General features: G+C 45.7%; 1 protein-coding gene and 1 long non-coding RNA gene across 2 annotated transcripts in view; one reads left to right on the top strand and one right to left on the bottom strand.

The window, feature by feature from the left end:
* Positions 1 to 2,881: 2,881 nt before the first annotated feature.
* Positions 2,882 to 22,784, top strand: part of LOC137537737 (fatty acid desaturase 2-like) — an 80,848-nt gene continuing 60,945 nt past the window's right edge. Inside the window, exons 1-2 of the mRNA XM_068259675.1 lie at positions 2,882 to 2,985; positions 3,103 to 3,367. Coding sequence (XP_068115776.1) covers positions 3,158 to 3,367 — 210 coding nt within the window. The 5' untranslated portion in view covers positions 2,882 to 2,985; positions 3,103 to 3,157. The remainder of the gene's footprint in view (positions 2,986 to 3,102; positions 3,368 to 22,784) is intronic.
* Positions 18,053 to 22,784, bottom strand: part of LOC137537739 (uncharacterized) — a 51,735-nt gene continuing 47,003 nt past the window's right edge. The window contains exon 3 of the long non-coding RNA XR_011024667.1: positions 18,053 to 18,586. This is a non-coding gene — a long non-coding RNA (uncharacterized lncRNA). The remainder of the gene's footprint in view (positions 18,587 to 22,784) is intronic.

The following is a 22,784-nucleotide window of genomic DNA, read 5'->3' as shown; positions in this document are numbered from 1 at the left end:
TTTTTTCAGACTTTAAAGTCTGAAATTCCAGAAGTGAACCAGTGGCGGGGTCGGCGCATTGGGAAGTGGCTGCGCGGCCACAGAATGTTTGTTGGGGACCATTAGAAGCCCCGGGTAACTTCAACTCATTTTCCCCTGACCCCCCTACAGTGTCCCTTTAAGTTCCTCTCTGGTTCCCTTTAAAAGGTAAAAATAATATATAAAATAGGAACCCTTTGCAGGCGTTTTGGATTAATTAGCCGATTAGAGTCGGACAGTTTGAGCATTTTTACCCTTAATAAAAAAACCTTGTAAACTAAAATATTGAACATTTTCACAATATTCTAATGGTTTGAGATTTTGATGTTAGGGCTTTCATAAGCTGCAAACCATAACATCAAAATTATAACAAATAAAGGCTTGAAATATCTCGCTTTGCATGTAACAAGTCTATTTCATATATTAGTTTAACCTTTTAAATAAATGGACTTTTGCATCATATCCTCATTTTCCGAGTATCACCTGTATCTGGGGGACACACCTGGCTACCTCACACTAATATCTGCGGACAACACATGGCTGCCTAATGCGACTATCTGTGGGATCCACCTCTCTTCCTAACAATACTACCTGAGGGGTACAGCTGGCCACCTAACTACTTTATTCCACTATGACGGGAGGGAGGGGACAACACCTGGGTCCCACATACGACTATCTGGAACACACACCTGGATACCTGATATTACTATTCGCGGGGTACTCCTGGCAACCTAATATTACTAACTGGGGTCAACCAATAGCTACCTAATATATGGGCACACCTGGGATCTACTATCTGGGGGGAAAGGACCTGGCTAGCTAACACTACTATCTAGGAAGGAGACACTTGGCTACTCATTTCTACTGTCCGGGGGTTACACCTGGATACCCAATACTACTATGTGAGCGGAACACGTAGCTAGCTAATATTAATATCTATGGGCACACCACAGCTTTTATGAAATAGATCCTTGATATTTTTCTTCATAGATCAGACTTGGTTTTTCTGTACTTTGTGTTGGGAAGCATTATATCATGTCTGATTTAAAAGCCTATATATCAACTAGTTTAGAAAGCTATTAGGTAAGGCTCTAATTGAACTACACTAGTAATTAATGACTGATAAGTGCTTACAGCAGTGTTACAAATTTATTGACTTGTAAAAAGGGCAAGTGACAGCCTTCAGATGCTGTGCTGCCACTCTAATCAGCCTTTATTATAGATTTGCCTGGCTACAATCTCAGTAAATGACCAACAATGACAGCACATCAGCTCTGTGACTGACCCTGGCTGACTGAACTCCCCGATAATCGTATCTCCTGGATTAACCTGGGACACACATCCTCAGCTGGATCAGGGCTCTTTTCCATCGCTCTGCCGCCCCCTATCTTCTAAAAGGAACTGCTGGCGCTAGTGGGAAGCTGTCTCATACTCTGCATACGTCTCCCTCCAACAGTACATTTGTGCCAGGATCCCTCCTCGCTTGAACCTCTGTAATTACTCCTCTGTACCGTACATAGTAATTGTTTTGTGACCAACTCAGCAGCAGACTGATGAATACAGATGTTATTTCCATGAGTGGAATCCCCCTGTGTTTATTCTCTACCCCATACATCACTATTGGTCTCCACGTAACCTCACCTTATCTCTTACCTCAACTTTCCTCCTACGAGCCCACCCCCATAGTCCCACCCTGCTTCTCACAGCCTGACATATTGGCATATGCCATCACTCCGCTCTCTAACCCCGACCCCACCCCACCCCTCTTTTATCCTGAGTCCTTTACTGCAACATTAACCACCACTTCAGCTGTCTGAATTGTCACACACCCCTCCAATGATTCCCCCCCTCTTTCTATGCCAGTCTCCCTTCTGATCTCTGTAACCGTCAAATATTCTCATCCCCTTTCATAACCTACCTGTGCCCCTCTCTGATCACTATATAACCTACCTGTGCACCCCCAAGCTCTATATACCCTACCTGTGCCCCCTCTAACCACCATATAACCTACCTGTGCCCCCTCTAACCACCATATAACCTACCTGTGCCCCTCTATGATCACCATATAACCTACCTGTGCCCCCTCTAACCACCATATAACCTACCTGTGCCCCTCTCTGATCACCATATAACCTACATGTGCACCCCCCAACCGCTATATAACCTACCTGTAACCTCCTCTATCCACCAAATAACTTACCTGTGCCCCTCTAACCACTACATAGCCAACCTGTGCCCCCCCCCCTTCCCCATTCTAACCACCATATACCCTACCTGTGCCCCTCTAACCACTACATAACCTACCTGTGCCCCCCCTTCTAACCACTATATAACCTACTTGTGCCCACCCTCTAACATTAAATAGCCTACCTGTGCCCACCCTCTAACATTAAATAACCTACCTGTGCCCCCATCTAACCACCATCTAACCTACCTGCACCCCTCTAGCCCCCATATAACCTACCCGTGTCTCCCTCTGCACACCATGTAACCTACCTGTGCCCCCCTCTTACCCTCCACCATATGACCTACCTGTGCTCCCCTCTTACCCTCCACCATATGTCCTACCTGTGCCCCCCTCTGCCCATGACACCCCTCCCCCGCCCCTGTTCGGCTCTCTGGTCTCTGTCACCCCGGTACATCGTCAGTCTCTCTTTGCCATGTCAGACCCCCCTCCCTCCCTCTGATCCCTCTCGGACTGTCGGGGGTGTTTTCTGGCTCCCCTCCCAGCTCAGGATAATTCCCTCACGTCCTCCAGCTTCGAAAGATCCTGCAGGGCCAATGAGGAGGAGGCTGTCCCTGGTCCCCGGACACTGATTGGTCCTCTCTCTCTGCTGATTGCCCTGGAAACCCTGAACGTGAGAGGAGGAGAGAGGAGGATGCTCGGGGAGGAGGGAGAGGTGGGGAAATGCATTAGCCGGCTACATGTGGAGGTGCAGAGGGACTGAGCAGGCAGCTGCCTCCCGTGTAAGTTCTGCAGCAGCAGGTGGAGGGAGGGGGGATGACAGATCACACGTATAGAGTATAACACAGCTATACACATGCAGATCGCTGATTAATCATGCTGTGCTGATTGCTTTGCAGAGAGAAGAGGAGCCGGGCAGGGAAGGTTGGCACTGAGTGCCCCCCAATAAGGACCATGGGCAAGGGGGGCCAGAACGGCGAGGGGTGCAGCAATGGCTGCGTGAAGCCGGAGCCCCGCTACAGCTGGGAGGAGATCCAGAAACACAACACCAAGAGCGACAAGTGGCTGGTGATAGACCGCAAAGTGTACAACATCAGCGCGTGGGTGAAGCGGCATCCCGGGGGCATGAGGGTCATCGGACACTTCGCAGGCGAGGATGCCTCGGTGAGTGTCTGCCATGGGCTGAGCCGCAGAGCTAGCAATCCTGGAGAGGAGACCATCTGCTGACTGCCTGAATAAACTGTATTATAGTACACTGATGTGTCATTGCTGTCCTATAAAAATCCAAGTAGGTAAATGTGCTCATAAAGGCAGGATTCACACTATGCTAAAAACATGCGTTTTTCCGACTCCATTCGCATTCCTATGCGTTTTTCCGTGCACGTTTTTTTCAGAGCTGGTAAAGAAAGTCAATGAGAATTTGCATGTGATGTGCGAATTTATACTGCAAAATGTATATTTTTCCTGCGAGTGTGAAACCATGAACGCATTTGTGCGACAAACACGTTTTTGCGAATTCTCAATTTGTCGACGATTTTTTAAGTGTGAATGTTGCCTTTGCTTTATCATTTTCTAAACACAGCAATCAGAGTGGAGTCATTCAAATGTTAGATTCAGTTTATGTTTAATATGCAGAACAACATGGTGCAAATAAAATATGTTTGCAGCATGGAGTAACATGAGAATGCAGCGATTGTAGTGAGACACAATAGTTGGTCAGGTGTATCTACATACATACTATACTATTATTCCTCCATTCATGCATTGCTATTCTTAAGCTAGAAGCAATCACACTACTTCCTACTGGAATAGGTATACCTAGCAAGCTCTGTGTGTAGCTTGTTGGTACTATACAGTAGATGCCTACAGCTTATTATACTGTAGGACTTTGTGCAAATAGAATTGGCTGTACAGTAGAAAAGATGAGTTTACCTGTATTTGCATGTTTGTATTTGGCCCTTGCTGTCAGATATTTCTACATATAACATGGCTGTGGAGTGACTATGCAACCGGTTTTCAGTGGATTGGTGTTTGGGAAGACAAGTTTATGCATTAAACCCCATTGAATAAGCTTATTTCTGAGTTGATGATTTGTAAATCACCCAAAATTGCCGTGTCTATTGATGAAGAGCGCCTGTTGTTATTTTTATGTATTGGTGTGACTTACTTGATGTAAGAAGATTTTACTGTATAGTTTGATATAAACGTAAATGGCACAGCCATATTAGCTCATGGTTTATTTGTGTGCTTTGCCTGCTTTGTAAATGGTACAAGTATTTCAGTGTAAACCTGCAGGTCTGGACTGACTCCTTGAAAATAATTTACCCCCTCTAATAGCTGATATCATATATCAGCATTTGCTGATTAAAGAGCACTAATCATTTATTTTAATAGTGGATAATCTACAAAGTTGTGTTCTGAGCATAGCAGTGAAAATATGAAGCTGAAGGTGTATAAAATATAAAAGGAACATGATACGTTATAAGATAAGTTGCGTGCATTGGAAGTATGCTTCCTTAAAGTGTAAAGACTCAGTAGTGTTGTTGTTTTTGTTGTTGCTATGGTTTTTGTTACTATCGTTATCATCCAATTTATGAGATTACAACATCCCCCAATGGTATACCTGCCAATAATCCCAGAATTCTTAAGGAAGTCGTCTCTGAAATGGGAGGGACTTAAAGGGAAGGTTCAAGCAAAAAAAAAAAAATGAGATTCACTTACCTGGGGCTTCTACCAGCCCCATGTAGCCATCCTGTGCCCTCGTAGTCACTCACTGCTGCTCCAGCTCCCCGCTGGCAGCTTTCTGACCTCGGAGGTCAGGGCCACATTGCATACATTTTTACGCATTCCAGCTAGTGCAGGAACAAAAATTTACGCGTTTCACCACTAACGCGTAAAAATGTATGTGTTAATGTTCCTGCACTAGCGGGAATGTGTAAAAATGTACGCAATTTGGCCCTGACCTCCGAGGTCAGAAAGCTGCCAGCGGGGGATTGGAGTAGCAGTGAGTGACTACGAGGGCACAGGATGGCTGCATGGGGCTGGTAGAAGCCCCAGGTAAGTGAATCTCATTTTTTTTTTTTTGCTTGGACCTTCCCTTTAATATAGGGAGGAGCCTGTTATGTTCAGGATTCCAGTTGGAGTGTTGATAGTATGTTTCTTAATTGAACAAGTATTCAAAAATATTTTTTGTAGCAACCAAACAGTATACAGTATACAGAAGAAAATAAAGCATAAATAAAAGCAACTTTTTATGGTGTTTCACACTGTGCTTCAATATATGCCTCTTGGGCAGAGATGGATTAAGATGTAATGGGGGCCCTAGGCAAAGTAATAGATCTGGGATCCCCTTGTGGTCTTTTTGGTAAGATGAAGTGGAGAGAGGTCAGAGAAGGTGGCTGGTGGGCCCCAACAAATTTCACTGAAAAAGACAGGAGGCCATCGAGGGTGGGCCCAAGGTTGTAGCTTGCCTACAGCCACATTTAACCGTAATCTGTGTCTGAGTGATCCAGGGTCCCACACAGGCCCTCTGGAGCATATGTGAAGTTGCACTTGCAACCTCTGCAACCCCTGTTCCTTTGCCAACGCTTTTAGCTGACCACTGCTGATCAAATGAGAGGGGTGGAGGTGGATGATGTTTACTGAACCTGTCCCACTCACCAGTTATCTGGGCAGGTTTCTAGTACTATTTATTAGCAATCAACTTTAAACTACTATGATCAATCCTCAGGGATACAAGCAGGTGCAAGACAAAGTGGAGTCTGACTTTGAACACTTTATAATTTGAGTCTTCTTGCGTGTGCTGTCATCTCATGGTGCATGTACTCAGGTCATATTACCAAGGCCGGATTTATACTTTTTCTGCCCCTAGGTCAAGTCTAGGTGCCCCTTCTATGTGCAGCGCCCTTGTCTATGTGTAACATCCATGTACTGCACAGAGGTGCCTGGCTCTTCTACTGACCACATATGCTATTGCTCCGTTGTTATTGCCTGATGAAGCGGGATCAAACCTGCGAAACGCGTTGCATATTTGGAGTTCATAAATAAAATATATTGACTGTCTTTACTACAGTCGTTGTGTGGCTACTTGGAGGAGGTAAGTCCACCACTACCTCCTCTATTTACCAAGAATTTGTTTTTTTAAGCTCATTTAGCTTCCTTTTATCCTTTTGGCGCCTCTATTCTGCATAATCCATGTACTGCAGACCGTCATATACAGCTCCCTTGGACTGCAGCTTCAGTTTTCATGTGTTGATTCCCATTTGCAGCCTTCTCTTTCAAATGTAGCAACCCCTATTTCATGTCCCGGTGCCCCCTTGTGCTGGAGCCGCGCAAGGCCTGGACTTTTCTGGCCTTTCCAGAAATCCAACCCTGGATATTACATTTTTATACTCTGTGCAAATTATTAAATTTCCATCACAGAATACGGTCTATCGCTGTCACCCTGGCTTTCTACCTGATGCTGCCCAGCACTACATTACCCCTAATCCTGTTATGATGATCCCTGACCCTACCATCACACTAACCAGGGGCGTAACAATAGACCCTGAAAGGGATGCAGCTGCAGGGGAGCCCAGAAGCAGCAGGGGGCCCTATGGGGGGAGAAGTTTCTTTTCCCTGTCCTGAGACACTGACAACTAAGGGCATGAAGAGAAACAGCATTCTGTTGTCTGCACAATTGTTCTAATGACTGCCTCTGCTCAGCCACTGATAAGGAATCATACAAAGTTTTGCAGACAAAGATTTGTAGACAGTCCATATGCAGTGTGCAGCAGGGTCTTGTATCCAGCCCCCAGCCCCAAACCTCTCTAGCCCTCCAAAGTGCTTTGTACTATAGTGATGCTGGAAAAGTCTGCAGAGACAGTTCTGCTCCATCACAGATGGACAGAGTGAGTGTAATAAGCTGAGGCTGGGAGCACACTCGTCTGTCGGTCTTCTGCACGCGTTTTCTGTACACCATGTGTGCGAGGGGGAGGGGGCCACATCCAAAGATTTGCAGGGGACCCAGTGATTTCTAGTTACGCCCCTGACACTAACCTTGCTTTTGGCTATTATTGTCCACCATCATAGGGCCAAACAACCTGTTCAGGAATATAAAAAGTCTAGCGTGATCAATCATCTGTTTTCATAGCATAACAAAATACAACAAAAATATGAACTTTTTATGCTATAAGAATGTAAATGGCAGATGCTGTGAATACATTGCGCTGTGTCATTTATAGAAGCTGCTGTAACAGCGCAGCTACATCCACCTATTAAACCTGTGGCTCCAGATGCATAAAAAGCTTCTCAAGCTACCCCAGTGACTACAATAAGGTGATTTCACATTCCACTATCTGCAGTGTTTGCAAGTTATCTGTAATGAATGGACAGCTGTATCATGATGCTGAATTGGGAACGGTTGTGGCACTTCCATGCCTTGTCCAGATCCAGAATCAAATCTGGTTTATTTTAGGAGGATAAATTACACACTATGACTAAAAGATGCTGAAGACAGAAGGGTGGGCGGTGTAATTAGTGATGACGGCTGGCAAGTGTGGCTCCTTACAGTAAAATGATTCATGTGCTCAGCGCCATTGCTGACGTGACTCCCCGGGAAGTTCGCATCAATGGAGGATCGTGTTGCAGACAGACCTAGATACGAAGGTTTTTGTGTCAGTGGATCAGTGTTCCTCAGCATTGATACCGCATGTACCCCTTTGTGAGTTGGTGTTGGGGACCCTTTATTCTGAATTACATCATCTGAAGTGTGTATGTATGTTTGCTAGAAGTATTCAGTATTTGTTTGTAATTCCTTTTAAAACATCAATTTATGCTTTTAATTAAAAAGGTGAAAAATGTTAAAATTTAAAATATGTGCAAACATACACATAAGAAGTACGTTTTTTTCCAGAGTAAAATGAGCCATAAATTACTTTTCTCCTATGTTGCTGTCACTTACAGTAGGTAGTAGAAATCTGACAGAAGCAACATGTTTTGGACTAGTCCTTCTCTTCATAGGGGATTCTCAGCAAGGCTTTTATTCTTTGTAATAATATTCCCTAAAAAGGTTTGAAACAATGATGCTGGCCAGCTTCCCTGCTCGCTAAACAGTTTTTTGGCAGTTGGACAGAGCAACTGCCATTCACTAAGTGCTTTTGAAAATAAATAAATCCCTGTGAATCCCCCGTGAAGAGATGGACTAGTCCAAAACCTGTCGCTGTGAGATTTCTACTACTTACTGTATGTGACAGCAACATAGGAGAAAAGTAATTTATGGCTCATTTTACTCTGAAAAAAAACGTACTTCTTATTTGTATATGTTTGCACATATTTAAAATTTTACAATTTTTCAACATAGTGCCTCTTTAAAGAAAACCTGTAGGGTAGAAAAAGGTGCCCATATTGGATACTTAACTCAATAAAGGGAAGAATTTGGGTGATCCTGAGGCTTCCCCATCCTTTTCCGCCGGGCTGGACTAGCACCGCCCCCTCCACAAAACCACTTGTTGGACCTGGACAAACCCAAGCAGGTCCATGTTACTGCACAAACGCAGTGCGGTTGTCATTGCTGGAACAGCCTGATGGAGGAGAATGGGGGACGCCTCTTGTTAAAATCTCACAGGTTTGCTTTAAAGTGGTCCAACAGCGAAAAAAATAAGCAGTTGAATACTGACAGAACTAACCGATTTTGGACTAGTCCATCTCCTCATTAAAGGGACACTGAGGAGTGTCCGAATTTAAAAGACTGCACTTACCTGGGGCTTCCTCCAGCCCACCGCAGGCCGCAAGGTTCCCCGGCGTCCTCCTGGCTCTTCTCCGTGCGCCTCCGCCGGCCCTGGTTACCGGCGATACCCGGGTCGGGTGACGGCCGGCTCTTCCTGGTTCGTTACGGAGCTCGTCATCACGCTGGCCGTTACTCGTCATCACAGTGGCCGGCGTGACAGATTTGTGTATGCGCGGAATTTAAGTGACACTATTCAGTGTCACTTAAATTCACTCCTCAGTGTCCCTTTAAGGATTCTTGGTGTTTTCTTTGTTTTCAAAAGTATGGCAGTTGCTCTGTCCTTGACTTGTAATATACACACGGTCTGTCCTTGTATTGTTTTTGTTTGTGTTTGTTAAGCAACTGCCAAGACAAATTCCTTGTAGGTGCAAACTTACTTGGCGAAATAAAATTGATTCTGATTCTGATTCTGTCCAATTGCCAAAATAGGGTTCTTTTCCGTTAGCCGGGCGCATCCACTAGGTGGCGATAAAACTCCACCAGAGTTACATCTTTCCCTACCATCCATGGCGGCCTGGAGGGGGTATAGTAATTAACGCCACCTGGTGGTTGTGCCCGGCTAACGGAATAGTACCCAAAATAGTGTGCAAGCAAGTAACAAGGCTGGCTGGTATCATACTGTTTTGGAAATTAAACTGCCATTCAGGAAATGCTTCTGAAAACAAAGAAAACCCTGAGAATCCCACATGAGCAGATGGACTAGTCCAAAACCTGTCGGTTTAGTTAGCTGTTAACTGCTTACCTTTTTTTTCGCTATAGCAGTCCTTTAAGTAAAAGACTTATTTGGGCTTATCACCAAACTAACTGTAATGCTGTAGACTGACTATTACAAGTTCAAGTACACAGTGATTGCAATCACAGTACCCCCAGGGGAAAGGCTACTGTGTGTTCAGAGCCTAGGGATATATTAGCATTAGCTTAGTGCAACCAACTCAACAAACAGAAAGCTAAATACACATAGGTTTAATTGTTGCATTGGTAAGTAAGAGATATCCACATAGCCCCGGTAAAACTGCTATGTGCGGGCAGTGCAAGACAACACTACCAGTACTAATGCCAGTAGAGTACAGCACGTTGGTAATGCAAGCTTTACTAGGGTAATGCATAGGATCATAGCGGTGCTCGCATTACCTATGTACAATGGGTTGGCCTAAATGTGCAACATGCTGGTGTTAGTACCACCAATGGCAACATCTATACTGCTGTCAGGTGATCTCTGTGGAATGTTTAGTTACTGTGCGTTCCGAAGCCAGTACAAAATATACCTGGTCTCCCAAGTGCTCGGAGGGGGGTTGAAAATTCTGCATAGCAAATCAGCCTTGGCGAAACATCACTGTGAGGGCATAGCTACATTCATTATATATAGCAATATATAGATACTGCAAGTGTTTCTTTTTTTGATATATTATATTTTTATTGAGTTTTTCCAAAAATGATCAAAGTCATACAGTAGCATAAGAACCAAATTACAGAAAACACAAAAAAGAAATGCCTATATAGATATGATTCTAATAGTTCTGCAAGTGTTTCTGAAGGTGATTTGCTGCATTTGTCTATATGTCACTACAGGGCCTCTTTCAAGTGGTCTGAAACTCTGACATAACATGCAATAAAAATGTGTTTTCCTACTTTTTATTACTCATACAGTTATCATATTTGCTTTTGTGCACAAGTAATATTGTCTTTATAACGAGTTTCCAAAGTGTAGTTTATCTTGCCCTGAAAGCTGACATTGCATTTTATTATTTTGTATTATTATTAACTGCTTTTTACTATATATTACAATCTTCTAATGAACTATTCTGAACACTGTGTGCACCTGAAGCAGAGGCAGCTTCTCATAGAGTGTTGGTTTGCATTCCAGTGTTGATACATTTGTGTTTAACAAGTAAAAAAGATACTGTTATCTCCAGTTTGGATGCGGATTTGAAACTGAATAGCAGGATAAAATGCTTTGTTTAACCATTTCAGTGGTGTTCTGCTAGAATTTTTTTCTGGGATAGTAGCTTTCAAGCTGTGATGAATCTTTTAGAGCAAATTAGAAATGCTGGCTTTCAGACCACTTTAAAGAGACTCTGTAACAAAATTTTCATCCTTATTTCTTCTATCCTATAAGTTCCTATGCCTCTTCTAATGTGGTCTGGCTTACTGCAGCCTTTCCTACTTTCACAGTGACTGTATTATCTCTGTTACATGATCTAAACTTCTCTCCTCTGTCGGCTCTGTCGGGCTGAGGCACTCAGACTGGAATGTGCAGGGCTGCTTGTGATTGGATAGAAGCTATACACACCCTCTCCAAGCCCCCTGCAGGCTCTGTACGACTCACACACTCTGCTTATGTGAGCCTATCACAAGCTGGTTAGTTTGTTTGTAAACACTGCGTAAAACTGGCAATTACAAGCCAGGATTGCAGCAGGGAGTGGCAGAAACAGCACAGAGGGGTCCAGGAGAACATAATGAATAGAATGGTATGCTTTTTGTTGCTAGAATTTTAGAGTACAGATTCTCTTTAAGAGGAAAACTGCTGGGAAAGCGACCACTCAACTTTTCAAATGAGTCCCACAGCAGCTTATCTGTATTCTGTGTTTCATGCATCCCTGCTGCTATTTTCACTGTAGGGCTTAATTTGATTGGCTACTGTGAAAAGAAGAATAGTGTGTGTGTGTGTGTGTGTGTGTGTGTGTGTGTGTGTGTGTGTGCGCGCGCGCATGCGTGCGTGCGTGCACAATGCTCGGTTCTCTAGGTCTGTTCTCTTAGTCTTGTACCAGTATGATAGCAATGAAAGATGCAGAAGTTGCTTGCAACCAATCTCTTTTCCCCAGAGGTGGCCCAGTGTACAGGTCACACTGGGGCTCATCACTCTGTAGCGTCGCCACTGCCCTGTATAGATATTTTACTTTTATCATATAAAGTTAGTGTTCATGATTATTTTAGGTGATAGTCTTCATGAGTTCTCTCTATCCACTGTAGCGGATTATGATTCAGCTGAGTTGGATCTGTGTTATTCCTCCACAGCAGTGACTGTGCAAACTGGCTGGAGCTGAGTTTGCTTGTCTGGGCAGAAATCACTGGGCCCACTGTCACCCAAAGCAATCATGAGCTGTTGTCTTGGGGTGATAAACGTCTTATGTCTATATGAGACTTTATCAAATGAAGGCCTGTACTTCTGACTATTATTAGCACAGGACCAATAAAGAGCTAATTCTGTGGTTGAGGGTGAATCCCTTGTGGCCCCTCTGGCCCAAGGGCCCCGGTGAGGTTGCTACCTCTGCACCCCCTGTTGCTATGCCACTGGGAAAAGAGTTATAAGCACACTGACTCATTTATGTAACCACATGTCATCAGCATGGCTTATTCAGTTACGTGTTTGAATCTCATTGTACGTTGTATTGTGGTTTAGATTACCACTGTGAGTGCTGCGCCAATATGCTGGAACGTGCGACGCCTGTGGTATGATTCTGTATGTACAAGTAAAACATAGTGTCAGTGTGAATCTGCAGGGGCCTCCTTCTCTCATATATCACTGTGCTTTGAGGATGCAAGTGACAAGGCTCAGTGCTAGAGCGATTGTGAGCACTCTCTAGCCTGCTACAGACAGCTGGCCTTGCCTGCCTGTAGGAGGAGTCTGATGGGAGGAGTGCTCCAACTGGAAGCCGGCCTTCTGGCCCACTGACGCCGGGATGTACAGAAATGCACAGGCGAGGTTACTGTAGTTCACAGCTGTGCAGGCAACTGGCGGTCAGTAGATGGCAGAAAAGCCTTTCATGGGGTGGATTTGAGTTCAGCCTATTAGATGAATGAAATAGTTTTATGTTGCATAACGTACTATAACATATACAAGGAATTGTACCAAAGTCTAACCATTTATAAACTGAATGCTCATTTCAATGATTATGCAACTTATAACATCCAAATGAAAGATGAAATAGCAACAGTTAAAGGACCACGCCAGCGACAAAGTAAGCAGTTAAAATCTGACAGAACCAACAGGCTTTGGACCAGTCCATCTCCTTACTGAGTATTTTCAGGGTTTTCTTTGTGTTCAAAAGCCTTTCCTGAATGACAGTTGCTAAGTGTAACTGCCAAAATAGTGTGCAAGTGAATAGGGATGCTGGCTGACATCTCACTATTTTGGCAGTTAAAGTTCTGTTCAGGAAATGCTTTTGAAAACAAAGAAAATCCTGAGAATCCCCATGAGGAGACTAGTTCAAAACCTGTTGGTTCTGTCCAATTTCAACTGCTTTCTTTTTTTTTTTTTTGCTAGAGTGGTCCATTAAGAATAAAATAAAATAAACAGTATCACTGATTTGAATTAAGGACCTCTCTGTTAGTAATACGAGAGATGATATTTCTGAGAACAGGAATACAAGGATCATCTCAAAAATCAAGAAAGACCCGGAGCCCAATGGTGCGATATCACTGATGGTAGGATTTACATTTTGGAGGTTTAGGAATATACTCACAAAGGTCGGATGCAAATACTTGCAGCCATCGTCAGAGTCCACGGGAAGATAACTGTCCCCGCTCACTTTTTCCGGATCTCCTATGCAGGAACCGGTTGGTTGTCTGTGGAGGGCAAATGGACCGTACACCGGAGAATGGGGATGTATTGATGTTATGTATGTTCATTTTTTATTAAACAAAACAATTCAATAAAACCAGTTTTATACAAAAAAACACCGCCTCTCCATTTTACACTGTTTTTAAGAGTTTTATATATACCGGGTACCTTCATAACAGTCTTTTTCTTTCTATGTTAGTGGTGTATTTTGCTTCAATTACAGCCTCAAATCTGTTGAGACATTATTCTTCCAACTTTGTACATCTAAATTATGCAGTATTTGCCCTCTCTTTATGGACACTGTTGTTCATTAAAATTGCATGATGTCCATTGCTGGACTGCAATGTCCAAGTCACCCCATAGATTTTCATTAGAGTTTAAGTCAAGGCTTTGACTAGGCAAAGCTAATACATTACCCTTTCTGCTTCAGACACTGTGTGGTCAATCTTGCTGTGTGCTTTGAGTCATTGGCATATAGGAAGGTGAACCCTCTTTCCTCTGACAACTTTCTATCAGATAGCAGTAGGTGTTGCTCCAAAATTTCACAGTATTTTGTTCCATTTATTTCTCATTCTGTCCTGTCTTCGCCTTGCTGCAGAGAAATACCCCAACAACTAGATGCTACTACCGTACATTCATACTTTCTGTAGGCATATTGTTCATACGATGGTGATGAACAGGTGACCAGAACTCCTTATTCCATTTGGCTTTGGGATCTGCAAGGAGCATTTTGGAAGAGCCTAATCAGTACTTTATGTGGTGTTTCTTGAAAATCACCCCACAGAAGGCATACTTGTGGAGCACTTGGGATATTGTTGCCATATGCATTGCAAACAATGACCTTACCCATTCGCTCCACAATCTTCTATTCAGATATGAGGGACAACATGATCCAAGAAGGGTCTCAGTAGTTAACTGTGCTTCTAGGGATTTTTACAGTCTTTGAGATTTTTTGTGTCTTGTGTCTGTCCACAACTTTCTCCCTGAGAGTTTTTTTGACAATAGCTGCCATTCAATGTTAGAGTGCTTGCCTTCATGTGCACTACCGAGCACTGGGGTGCGCCAGTAATAGATGGCGTATGCTGAACTAATCAAAATGATATGTAGAGTGGCCTGGAGAAAAAGACACAGGAGACAAAAAAATGGGAGCCCAATGGCGGAATAAGTTTTCATAAAGGGGATATCAACAGGTAAGGTAAATGTGCTACTCACAAAGGCGGGTTGCAGATGGTCAACCCACCACAGGAAGCAGGTGGAGACAACAAACCCGACTCTACTCAGGGTGGCCCAGCCGGACCTGGGTGTGGTCGCTCTCCTTGGTAATAGTGACAGGTTATCACTACGGTTTGAACAATGTTTGGTCTGTCTGGACCCCTCTAAAAGGGTATGTTGGGGTATTTGAAGAACAATTTGGGAAAAAGTGGCACCCCAGTGTGAATAAAATTAGACTAAAAACAAAGTAAAACTGAACAAAATGTGGTGGCTTACCTCACTGATGAGATCTTTGTATAGACAAAGACATTTTTGTTTAGCACAGGCAAAGCGTTTCACGGGTCTAAGCCCGCTTCCTCAGGCCAATAACAGTGCCAACTTGCAAATAGCCGATCAGCATTAGAGAGGCTCCCTTAGTTGATCGGCTATTTGAAAATTGGCACTGTTTTTGGCCTGAGGAAGCAGATTTAGACCAGTGAAATGCGTTGCCTGTGCTAAGTAAAAATGTCTTTGTCTATACAAAGATCTCGTCATTGAGGTAAGGTAAGCCACCTCATTTTGTTCGGTTTTACTTTGTTTTTAATCTTATTTTATTCACACAGGGGAGCCCCTTTTCCAAAATTGTGTAACCAAAATGATAACAGGTTGAAACCAATTGCCTCAGTTTCTGTGGAGAAGGTAGGTAAGTATTTTTATTTTTAGGAGAGGTGTGATCTTTTATCCAGCTCACTAATTTTGTTTTGTTTTTTCCCTAACATGTTGCTTGCCCTATTAGTGATGATTAGCCTAGGCTGATTAACTATGCAAAATCCCCCCCCCCCCGAGCATTCTGGGAGACCAGGTATATTTTGTACTGGCTTCAGAACTCTCAGTAACCAAACTATCAGCAGAGCAGCACCTGACAGGACTAAAAGGTGTTGCCACCACAGGATGAGGAAAGATTTTACAATGGCAAACACTGACTGAATAATTTATGAATGAATATTGTAAAAAAAATAATCAGTTGTATTAATTATGTTTTCACTACAGTTTCTCTGTAAGGTTGCAAGAAAACAGTTTAATCTTCAGCTGTGGCAGGAATTTTAGATAAAACATTAAATAAAAGAGTTGCATGTTTTCCTAAAAGAAATACAGAGAACAACCTACATTAACCACTTCCGTACCAGCAGTCCCTGCCCCCTTAAGTACCAGAGACTGCTGTTACGGTAAAACGCCGCCTCCCGACGAATCGCCGCACAAACCCGCCGCTCTCACCGGTCATGACGCTGCCCCATCACCGCAGGCTCCTCTCTCTGCCGTCTCTATGACAGCAGAGTGCTGATAGCCGGTCAGGAGACACTTTCTTTGGCTCCTGACGCTGTCTATCAATGGGAGCCAATGTGATTGGCTCTCCATGATTATGCGGTCAGGAGACAATTAAAGTGGCTCCTGACCTGCTTAAAGACGGCAGAGCGAGCGAATTGCAGCGGATACAGAGCGGCGAGATCTGTGGGGACACGCGATTCATTGCAACGTTGAGTCTATGTCCAGTCAGAGCCGCAGCACCACCTGCTGGATGTAGATACGCACTACGTCCGTCCGGAACCAGAACAGTCCATCCGGAACAGTCAAAATGGAGATATAAAGAATGTTGAGGGATTTTATCTTGTAGCATTTTAAAGTACGGTAATTGGCCCACAACATGAACCTGAGGTGAAAATAAACTGATGAGATAAACAATTGGATCTGTCCTCCTACTCCTAGAATTTGTTCTAAAAATTACTTTTTTAGATAACCCATGGTTTTATTTTATATTTAAACATTTACATAGTGGACTGAATGTTTCATTGTCTCTGTTCAATGACAGTCTACTAAGAGTTCCAGAGTTAAAATACATGAACTATTGACATTTTTCTATCTCTGCCCTGCCCTCAGAAGTTGTATTCTGCAAGGAAAACTTTTATGGCTTTAATTTGCTTATCCGTGATGTTTACTATATTCCCGACAAGGTACCCACAAGACAGAAGCTGTCACCTTCATGTCTCAAAAATGAACTCTTTAATGCAGCAAAATAAATAAAAGAAACACAGCCTGGTTGTTAATATGTTGTGCACTGTACATACACATTTATCTCATCATGTCACATGTCACCTCAGGTACACTTTAAGGGTTTTTGACTTTCTCAACTGGTCTCTCTTTTCAGCCAAATAAACTGTGTAACTATTCAATTGAATTTTTTTCTTAGTAGTCAGGACCAGGGTTGCTCGAATGTACCCAAATTCGTTTCGAGTACATTCGAATCCGGGTCCGGGTCAAATCTGGATTCAGCCGTGATTACAACCATAGAATTCGATTTGAATTCGAGCCGTGATCACAAATTGAATTCGGATAACGAGTTGTGATCACGATTTCGAATGGCCTTAAAGCATCTTGTTTTTTTTAAAGGGCAACCACATATATGTGGAGGCAGCGTCGGACTGGGACACTGGGGGCCCACCAAAGAAATTTCAACCTGGGGCCCACACGTCCCATGATTGCGGTGAAAAAAAGGGCATGACCATGCACCGGAAGGTGGTCATGATGTATTATGGACAGGGCCAAATGTACATGATCTTAACAGCATTGTAATTCAGAGACACTGCTGCCCAGAAAAACTTTGCATAGAGTCCCCTCCTTCAATATAAAGTAATGTAATTTGCAGAGGTTGCGACTGCAGAGGTTGCGACCGCATCGGGGCCCTCGGGCCAAAGGGGCCCCAGAGGGCCCTCCCTCAACTACAATATTAGCTTTCTATTGGTCCTGTGCTCATAATAATCACTTCTATAGATACTTTGAACAGTGGTAATCATTAACAAGCTATTTCCCATCCCCTTCTTGCACCTCTGGCACTGTAGTTGCCATTGGCAGGTTTTGGTGCGTCGTATCAATTGTTATGTATAGAGTGCTTGGGGGGGCCCAATGTAAAACTTGCAGTAGGGCCCACAGCTCCTTAACTACGCCACAGTTCTCAGGATGAGTTATTACAGCACTGAGAAGAGAATTTTTGTGCTGCAGGCAGCAATTGGAGCTCTGTCAGACAAGGAGGGGGGGCCCACCAAAGACCTGGAGGTAGGCCCACCGAGGGAAAAAACTGTACTACTGTGGCCCAATCCGACCCTGTGTGGAGGTGTAATTAAAATAAAAAAATAAAAACATTGATGGAAAACTTTTTTTTCTGTATTTGTTTGTTTATACTTATTCACTGTCTTCACCTTCTTCTTTTTCTTCTCTCCAACTTTTTCTTCACCGTCTTCTTTTTCTTTTTCACCATCTTCTTTCTCACCAACCATCATCTTCATTGTCTTCTTCTTCACTGGCACCTGGTTCTTCTTCTTCTTCACCTGGTTCCTCTTCTTCTTCTTCTGGTTCATCTTCACTTAGTTTTTCATCTTCTCCTTCACCTGGTTCTTCTTCATCATCATCATCATCATCATCTGGTTCTTCTTCTTCATCATCATCATCTGGTTCTTCTTCTTCTTCTTCACCTGGTTCTTCTTCATCTTATTCCTCATCATCTGGTTGTTCTTCTTCTTCTTCACCTGGTTCTTCTTCTTCTTCACCTGGTTGTTCTTCTTCTTCTTCACCTGGTTCTTCTTCTTCTTCACCTGGTCCTTCTTCTTCACCTGGTTGTTGTTCTTCTTCTTCTTCTACTTCTTCTTCACCATCCTCTTCTTCTTAATTTATTTTGTTCATATTCTTCCTCTTGTACCCAACTTAATGTTTTTTCCTTTACATAATTGTTTTAAAATTTTGTCTTCAACAGCATAGCTAAATTTGTGGCGTAATAGCTAGTGGCGTATGGCAGCAGCGCATAATTCTGTGGACCCTGGCAGTGGGAACACAGACATCAGGAGGTTAAATACAGCAGCAGCAAGAGGAGTGACGTGTGGCAGCAGGCAATGTAACAGGCTATGGTACCTAGCGTTGGTACCACGGCTGTAATAAACACCATACAGCAGGAGGTTCCAGATAGCAGTCATGAAGCCGACATTGTGTCCAATACACAACTGGGACAGCACAGTTTTCAACCCAGACACCTCAGAATTTTATTTCCACAAAAAAATGTAGCTATTGTAGTGGCGTAATAGCTAGTGGCGCATGGCAGCAGTGCATAATTATGTGAACCCTGGTGGTGGGAACAAAGACAGCAGGAGGTTAAATACAGCAGAAGGAGGAAGAGTGACGTTTGGCAGCAGGCAATTTAACGGGCCATGGCACCTAGCGGTGGTACCACAGCACCTACAGAAAAACCAGGCCACATTAGCAGGGGACTGAAGTTTGATGTTGTGAAAAAAGAATTCCCAGGCACCTCATGTCTTCCTCTCACCGACAACAGGTGCCTGGAACGTGCCTTCAATCCAGGTCTGGTTGATCTTCAAAAATGTGAGTCTGTCCACGGACTCTGGGGACAGACGAGAGTGCTTCTCTGTGACCACGCCGCCGGCCGCACTGAAGCACCTCTCGGACAGCACGCTGGACGAGGGGCAAGGGCGCACTGCGCCAGCTTACTCCAGATCTGCAAGCGCTCGACCCAGTACTCCAAGGGGTCCACAGGCTCCTCGCCGGTGTCAAGCCCGCTGAAGGACCCCATGTAGTAGGCCACCATCCGGGCCAGGCGCTGGCTGTGACTTTGAGAGGAGGATGCTGCTGCTCGCACCTCCTCTCTCGGCTGCTCTACCATCATGTAGAGTGCCTTAGTCAAGGACAGCACGTCTCCTGGGCGCCTGATGCTGCTGCTGCTGCTACTGGCTGCAGGCACCAGCTGCTGTACTGGCTGGACAGGGACAGAGGGGGTGGAAGGCAGGGGGAAGGTTTCCTCCAATCGACGAACAAGGATCTGCTGCAACTCCCTTGTTCGCTGCTCAGTGTCTCCAGCAGGCAGGAACTGACCCACCTTCCCCTTCAGCCGTGGGTCCAGGATCATGCTGATGCAGGCGTCCTCCCGAGCTTGCATCTGCTTCACCCTGGGGTCTGTGCGCAGGCACCGCAGCATGTGCGCTGCCATGGGGAACCGGGTGGTCTGTCCAGCAGAGACATCAGGGTCAGTGACCACAACGCTGTCCTCCTCCTCTGGCCCCCGAGCCTCTTCCTCCGCTCTCCACCCTCGCACCACTGCAGCTGCGCTCCGCTCCGCTGTTCCCCCTCCACAGCAATGTCCAGGACCTCCAACTCCCCCTCCTCCTCTAACAACTCAAAATCCTGAGCAGAGGTGGACTGCGCAGGCGGCTGCTGTTCCAGCTGGATCAGGGCCTCCTCTCCCACATCCAGCAGATCACACAGTGCCCTGTCCAGCAGACAAACAAAGGGGATCCACTGGCAGAGGGATGCTCGTTCCTGGCTCACCAGGTTGGTTCCCTGCAGGAAGGGAGCCAACACCAAGCAGACCTGCTGCATTTGCCCCACTGTGCATTTGAGAGGAGCTGGAGTTTGGTGGTACCGGCGAGAGTGGCCTCAACGATGTAGTGGTTGACAGCTCTTCTCTGCTCAACCAGCCGCTCCAACATCGCCAGGGTGGAGTTCTAGCCAGTTGGCACATCGATGACAAGCCGGTGTTGTGGCAGGCCCTCGTGCTGCTGCATGTCGGCCAGATTTGCTTCTTCTGGTAGGTGCGCAGGAACTTTTGCACCACCAGGTTCAGGATGTGGGCCGAGCAGGGGACTTGGGTGAAGTGTCCCCTGGTGATGGCAGCCAGCAGGTTGGCCGCATTGTCGGACACCACCAATCCGACGCTGAGGCCTCTGAGGGTCAGCCACGTCTTCTCCTGCTCCCTCAGGTAGCGGAGCACATTGGCTGCAGTCAAGCTGTTTTTCCCCAGATTGACCATCTCCAGCAGCGTTTGGCAGTGGCTGGCCTTCACGCTGCTTTTGAGGCGGGGTCGCTTGGCGGCGGGAGCTGCTGTTTCTCCCCTGACCCCACGTGGTGGCACCACATAGTGGGCTACTGGTGCCGCTGATGCAACCGAGGATGGACCTGCTGCTTCCTCGCTGGAGCATTCCACCAGGATGACCCAGTGGGCCTTGAAGGACAGGTAGCAGTCTGCCCCAAAAACGGCTGCTCCATGAATCCATGGTGACATGGATCCGCTCACTCACCTCATGATCGAGTGAACATCCCACGTTCGCCATAGCAAAGCGGTGCAGTGCTAGGATCGCCGTGCGGGAGAAGTAGTGGCGGCTTGAGATTTGCCACTCCAGAGTCCCATACTGTAGGAGCGCTCTCATGTCACTCCCCTCCTGCACAAAGGAGTATGGCAGGAGCTGGGAGCATATGGCCCGGGCAAGCAACCCGTTCAGCACCCGGATGTGCCTGTTGGTGGGAGGCAGAACTTTGGTCACACTGGGGAACGACTCGCTGAGCAGGGTCTGGTGGCGTTTGCCTGCACGGGAGGAAGAGGAGGCGACTGTGGAGGGAGCAGATGAGGCCACAGAGGACTGGCTGCCCAGGGGGGGAGCAGGCAGTGTGTTTCTGTGCTCCTGTGCTCCTGATGCTGGATGAGCAGGAGGGTGGGATGCTGCTTTTGCTGCTGAAGGCTGTGCAGTGGCTGTCTGGCTCTGACCACTGCCTGCGCCACTGTCCCTCAGCCTCACAAACTCAGTGTAGGCCTCGAAATGTTTGCTCTGCAAGTGGGTCTGCAGGCACGAGGTACCCAACTTGTTCAGATCACGACCTCTGCTCAGGCTGACACCGCAACTGTGGCAAATGGCATGGGTCTCATCGTCATCGCACACAGTGAAGTATCGCCAGACTTGGGATTTTAACTTGCCCTTCTTGCTTGAGGGCTGAGGAGGTTTTTTGCCTTTGGACCGGGAAGGCTGTTTTTTTTCCCCTTTGCTTGGAGGAGGTTTGGTGCGGGTGGTAGCGGCTGAAGCAGCAGGCTGTGGCTCCTGCCTTCCACGCCTTGTGCCGTCCGCCATGCTGCTGCCGCGCCTCTGTGCCTGAGACGCCTCCTCCTCCGATGACGAGCTGCCTTCACCCAACTGTGGTGGTGGCAGATTGGGACGGTCCCCCACCTCATCATCATCATCATCATCATCCCCAAACATCTCCTCTTATCGCCTAACCAAATCTTCTGCCCCAACATCCCCTTCATCAGGCCCCTCCTCCTCCTCATGAAATTTTGGTTGTTGTGCGCCAACAACAAACTCCTCCACCTCATACTCCTCCTCCTCCTCCTTGCATGCCCCCGTCATCTCCTCCTCAAACTGTTCCACAGCATCCCTCAAAACGCTCGCGGTCCCTGGGGTGAAGAGCGAGCTAAGTGAGGGCAGGCTGGTCGCTGGGGTCGACGTGACCTCAATCGGTGGTGGAGTCCTGCTGCGGACCGGAGTGCTGGTAGTGGTGGCACTGGTCTCGCTGGTGCTGGAGGTCTGGCTGGAAATGGTGGCTTGCTGCTCCGCCATCATTTCCACGACAGCCTGTGCCTGACTCTCCACAATGGGCCGAGGGCGACGACCCGTTTTAAAGATGGGCGCAACACACTGCTGTTGCGCTTCTGCTCCCTCCTCCACAACTCTGCGGTCAGTGGCTGGCGGCGGACCAGTCACACACCTGCTGGTGCTGGCAGTGGCTGCAGCAATGGCGCTGCCTCTCCTGGTGGTGCCTCGCCCTCTACCTCTGCCAGTCATTGTGCAATAATATATAAATACACTAAGAAAAACAAACAAACAAAATATATATATAAAGGGCGGGAAAGACTGTAAACTTTATTAAATAGTCTGGGTTGGTGGTGAGTGACAAAAAAAATGAAAGGATTTTTTTTTTAATAGTAGTAGTACTACTACTACTAGTAGTGTAGTCTACAGTAGTCGATAACTAACTAGTGTGACAGACAGTGACAATCAAAGTCTGTCACACATGGATGCAATTATTAGGGTCAGGCAGATGCAGTCACAGATCAAAACAGATGCTGGCCTGTAAAGTAACTATTACACAGTAGTGAAGCTGTGGCACTAAATAAACTGACAGACTAGCAGTACAAATTAAGTAAACTAGTACGTAGGTAACACAACTACTACTAACTATAA

This window comes from Hyperolius riggenbachi, chromosome 11 (genome assembly GCF_040937935.1).
Source record: "Hyperolius riggenbachi isolate aHypRig1 chromosome 11, aHypRig1.pri, whole genome shotgun sequence".
Taxonomy (NCBI): Eukaryota; Metazoa; Chordata; class Amphibia; order Anura; family Hyperoliidae; genus Hyperolius; species Hyperolius riggenbachi.
The sequence above is the reverse complement of the archived record's forward strand: the minus strand, read 5'-3'. Positions and strand labels throughout refer to the sequence as shown.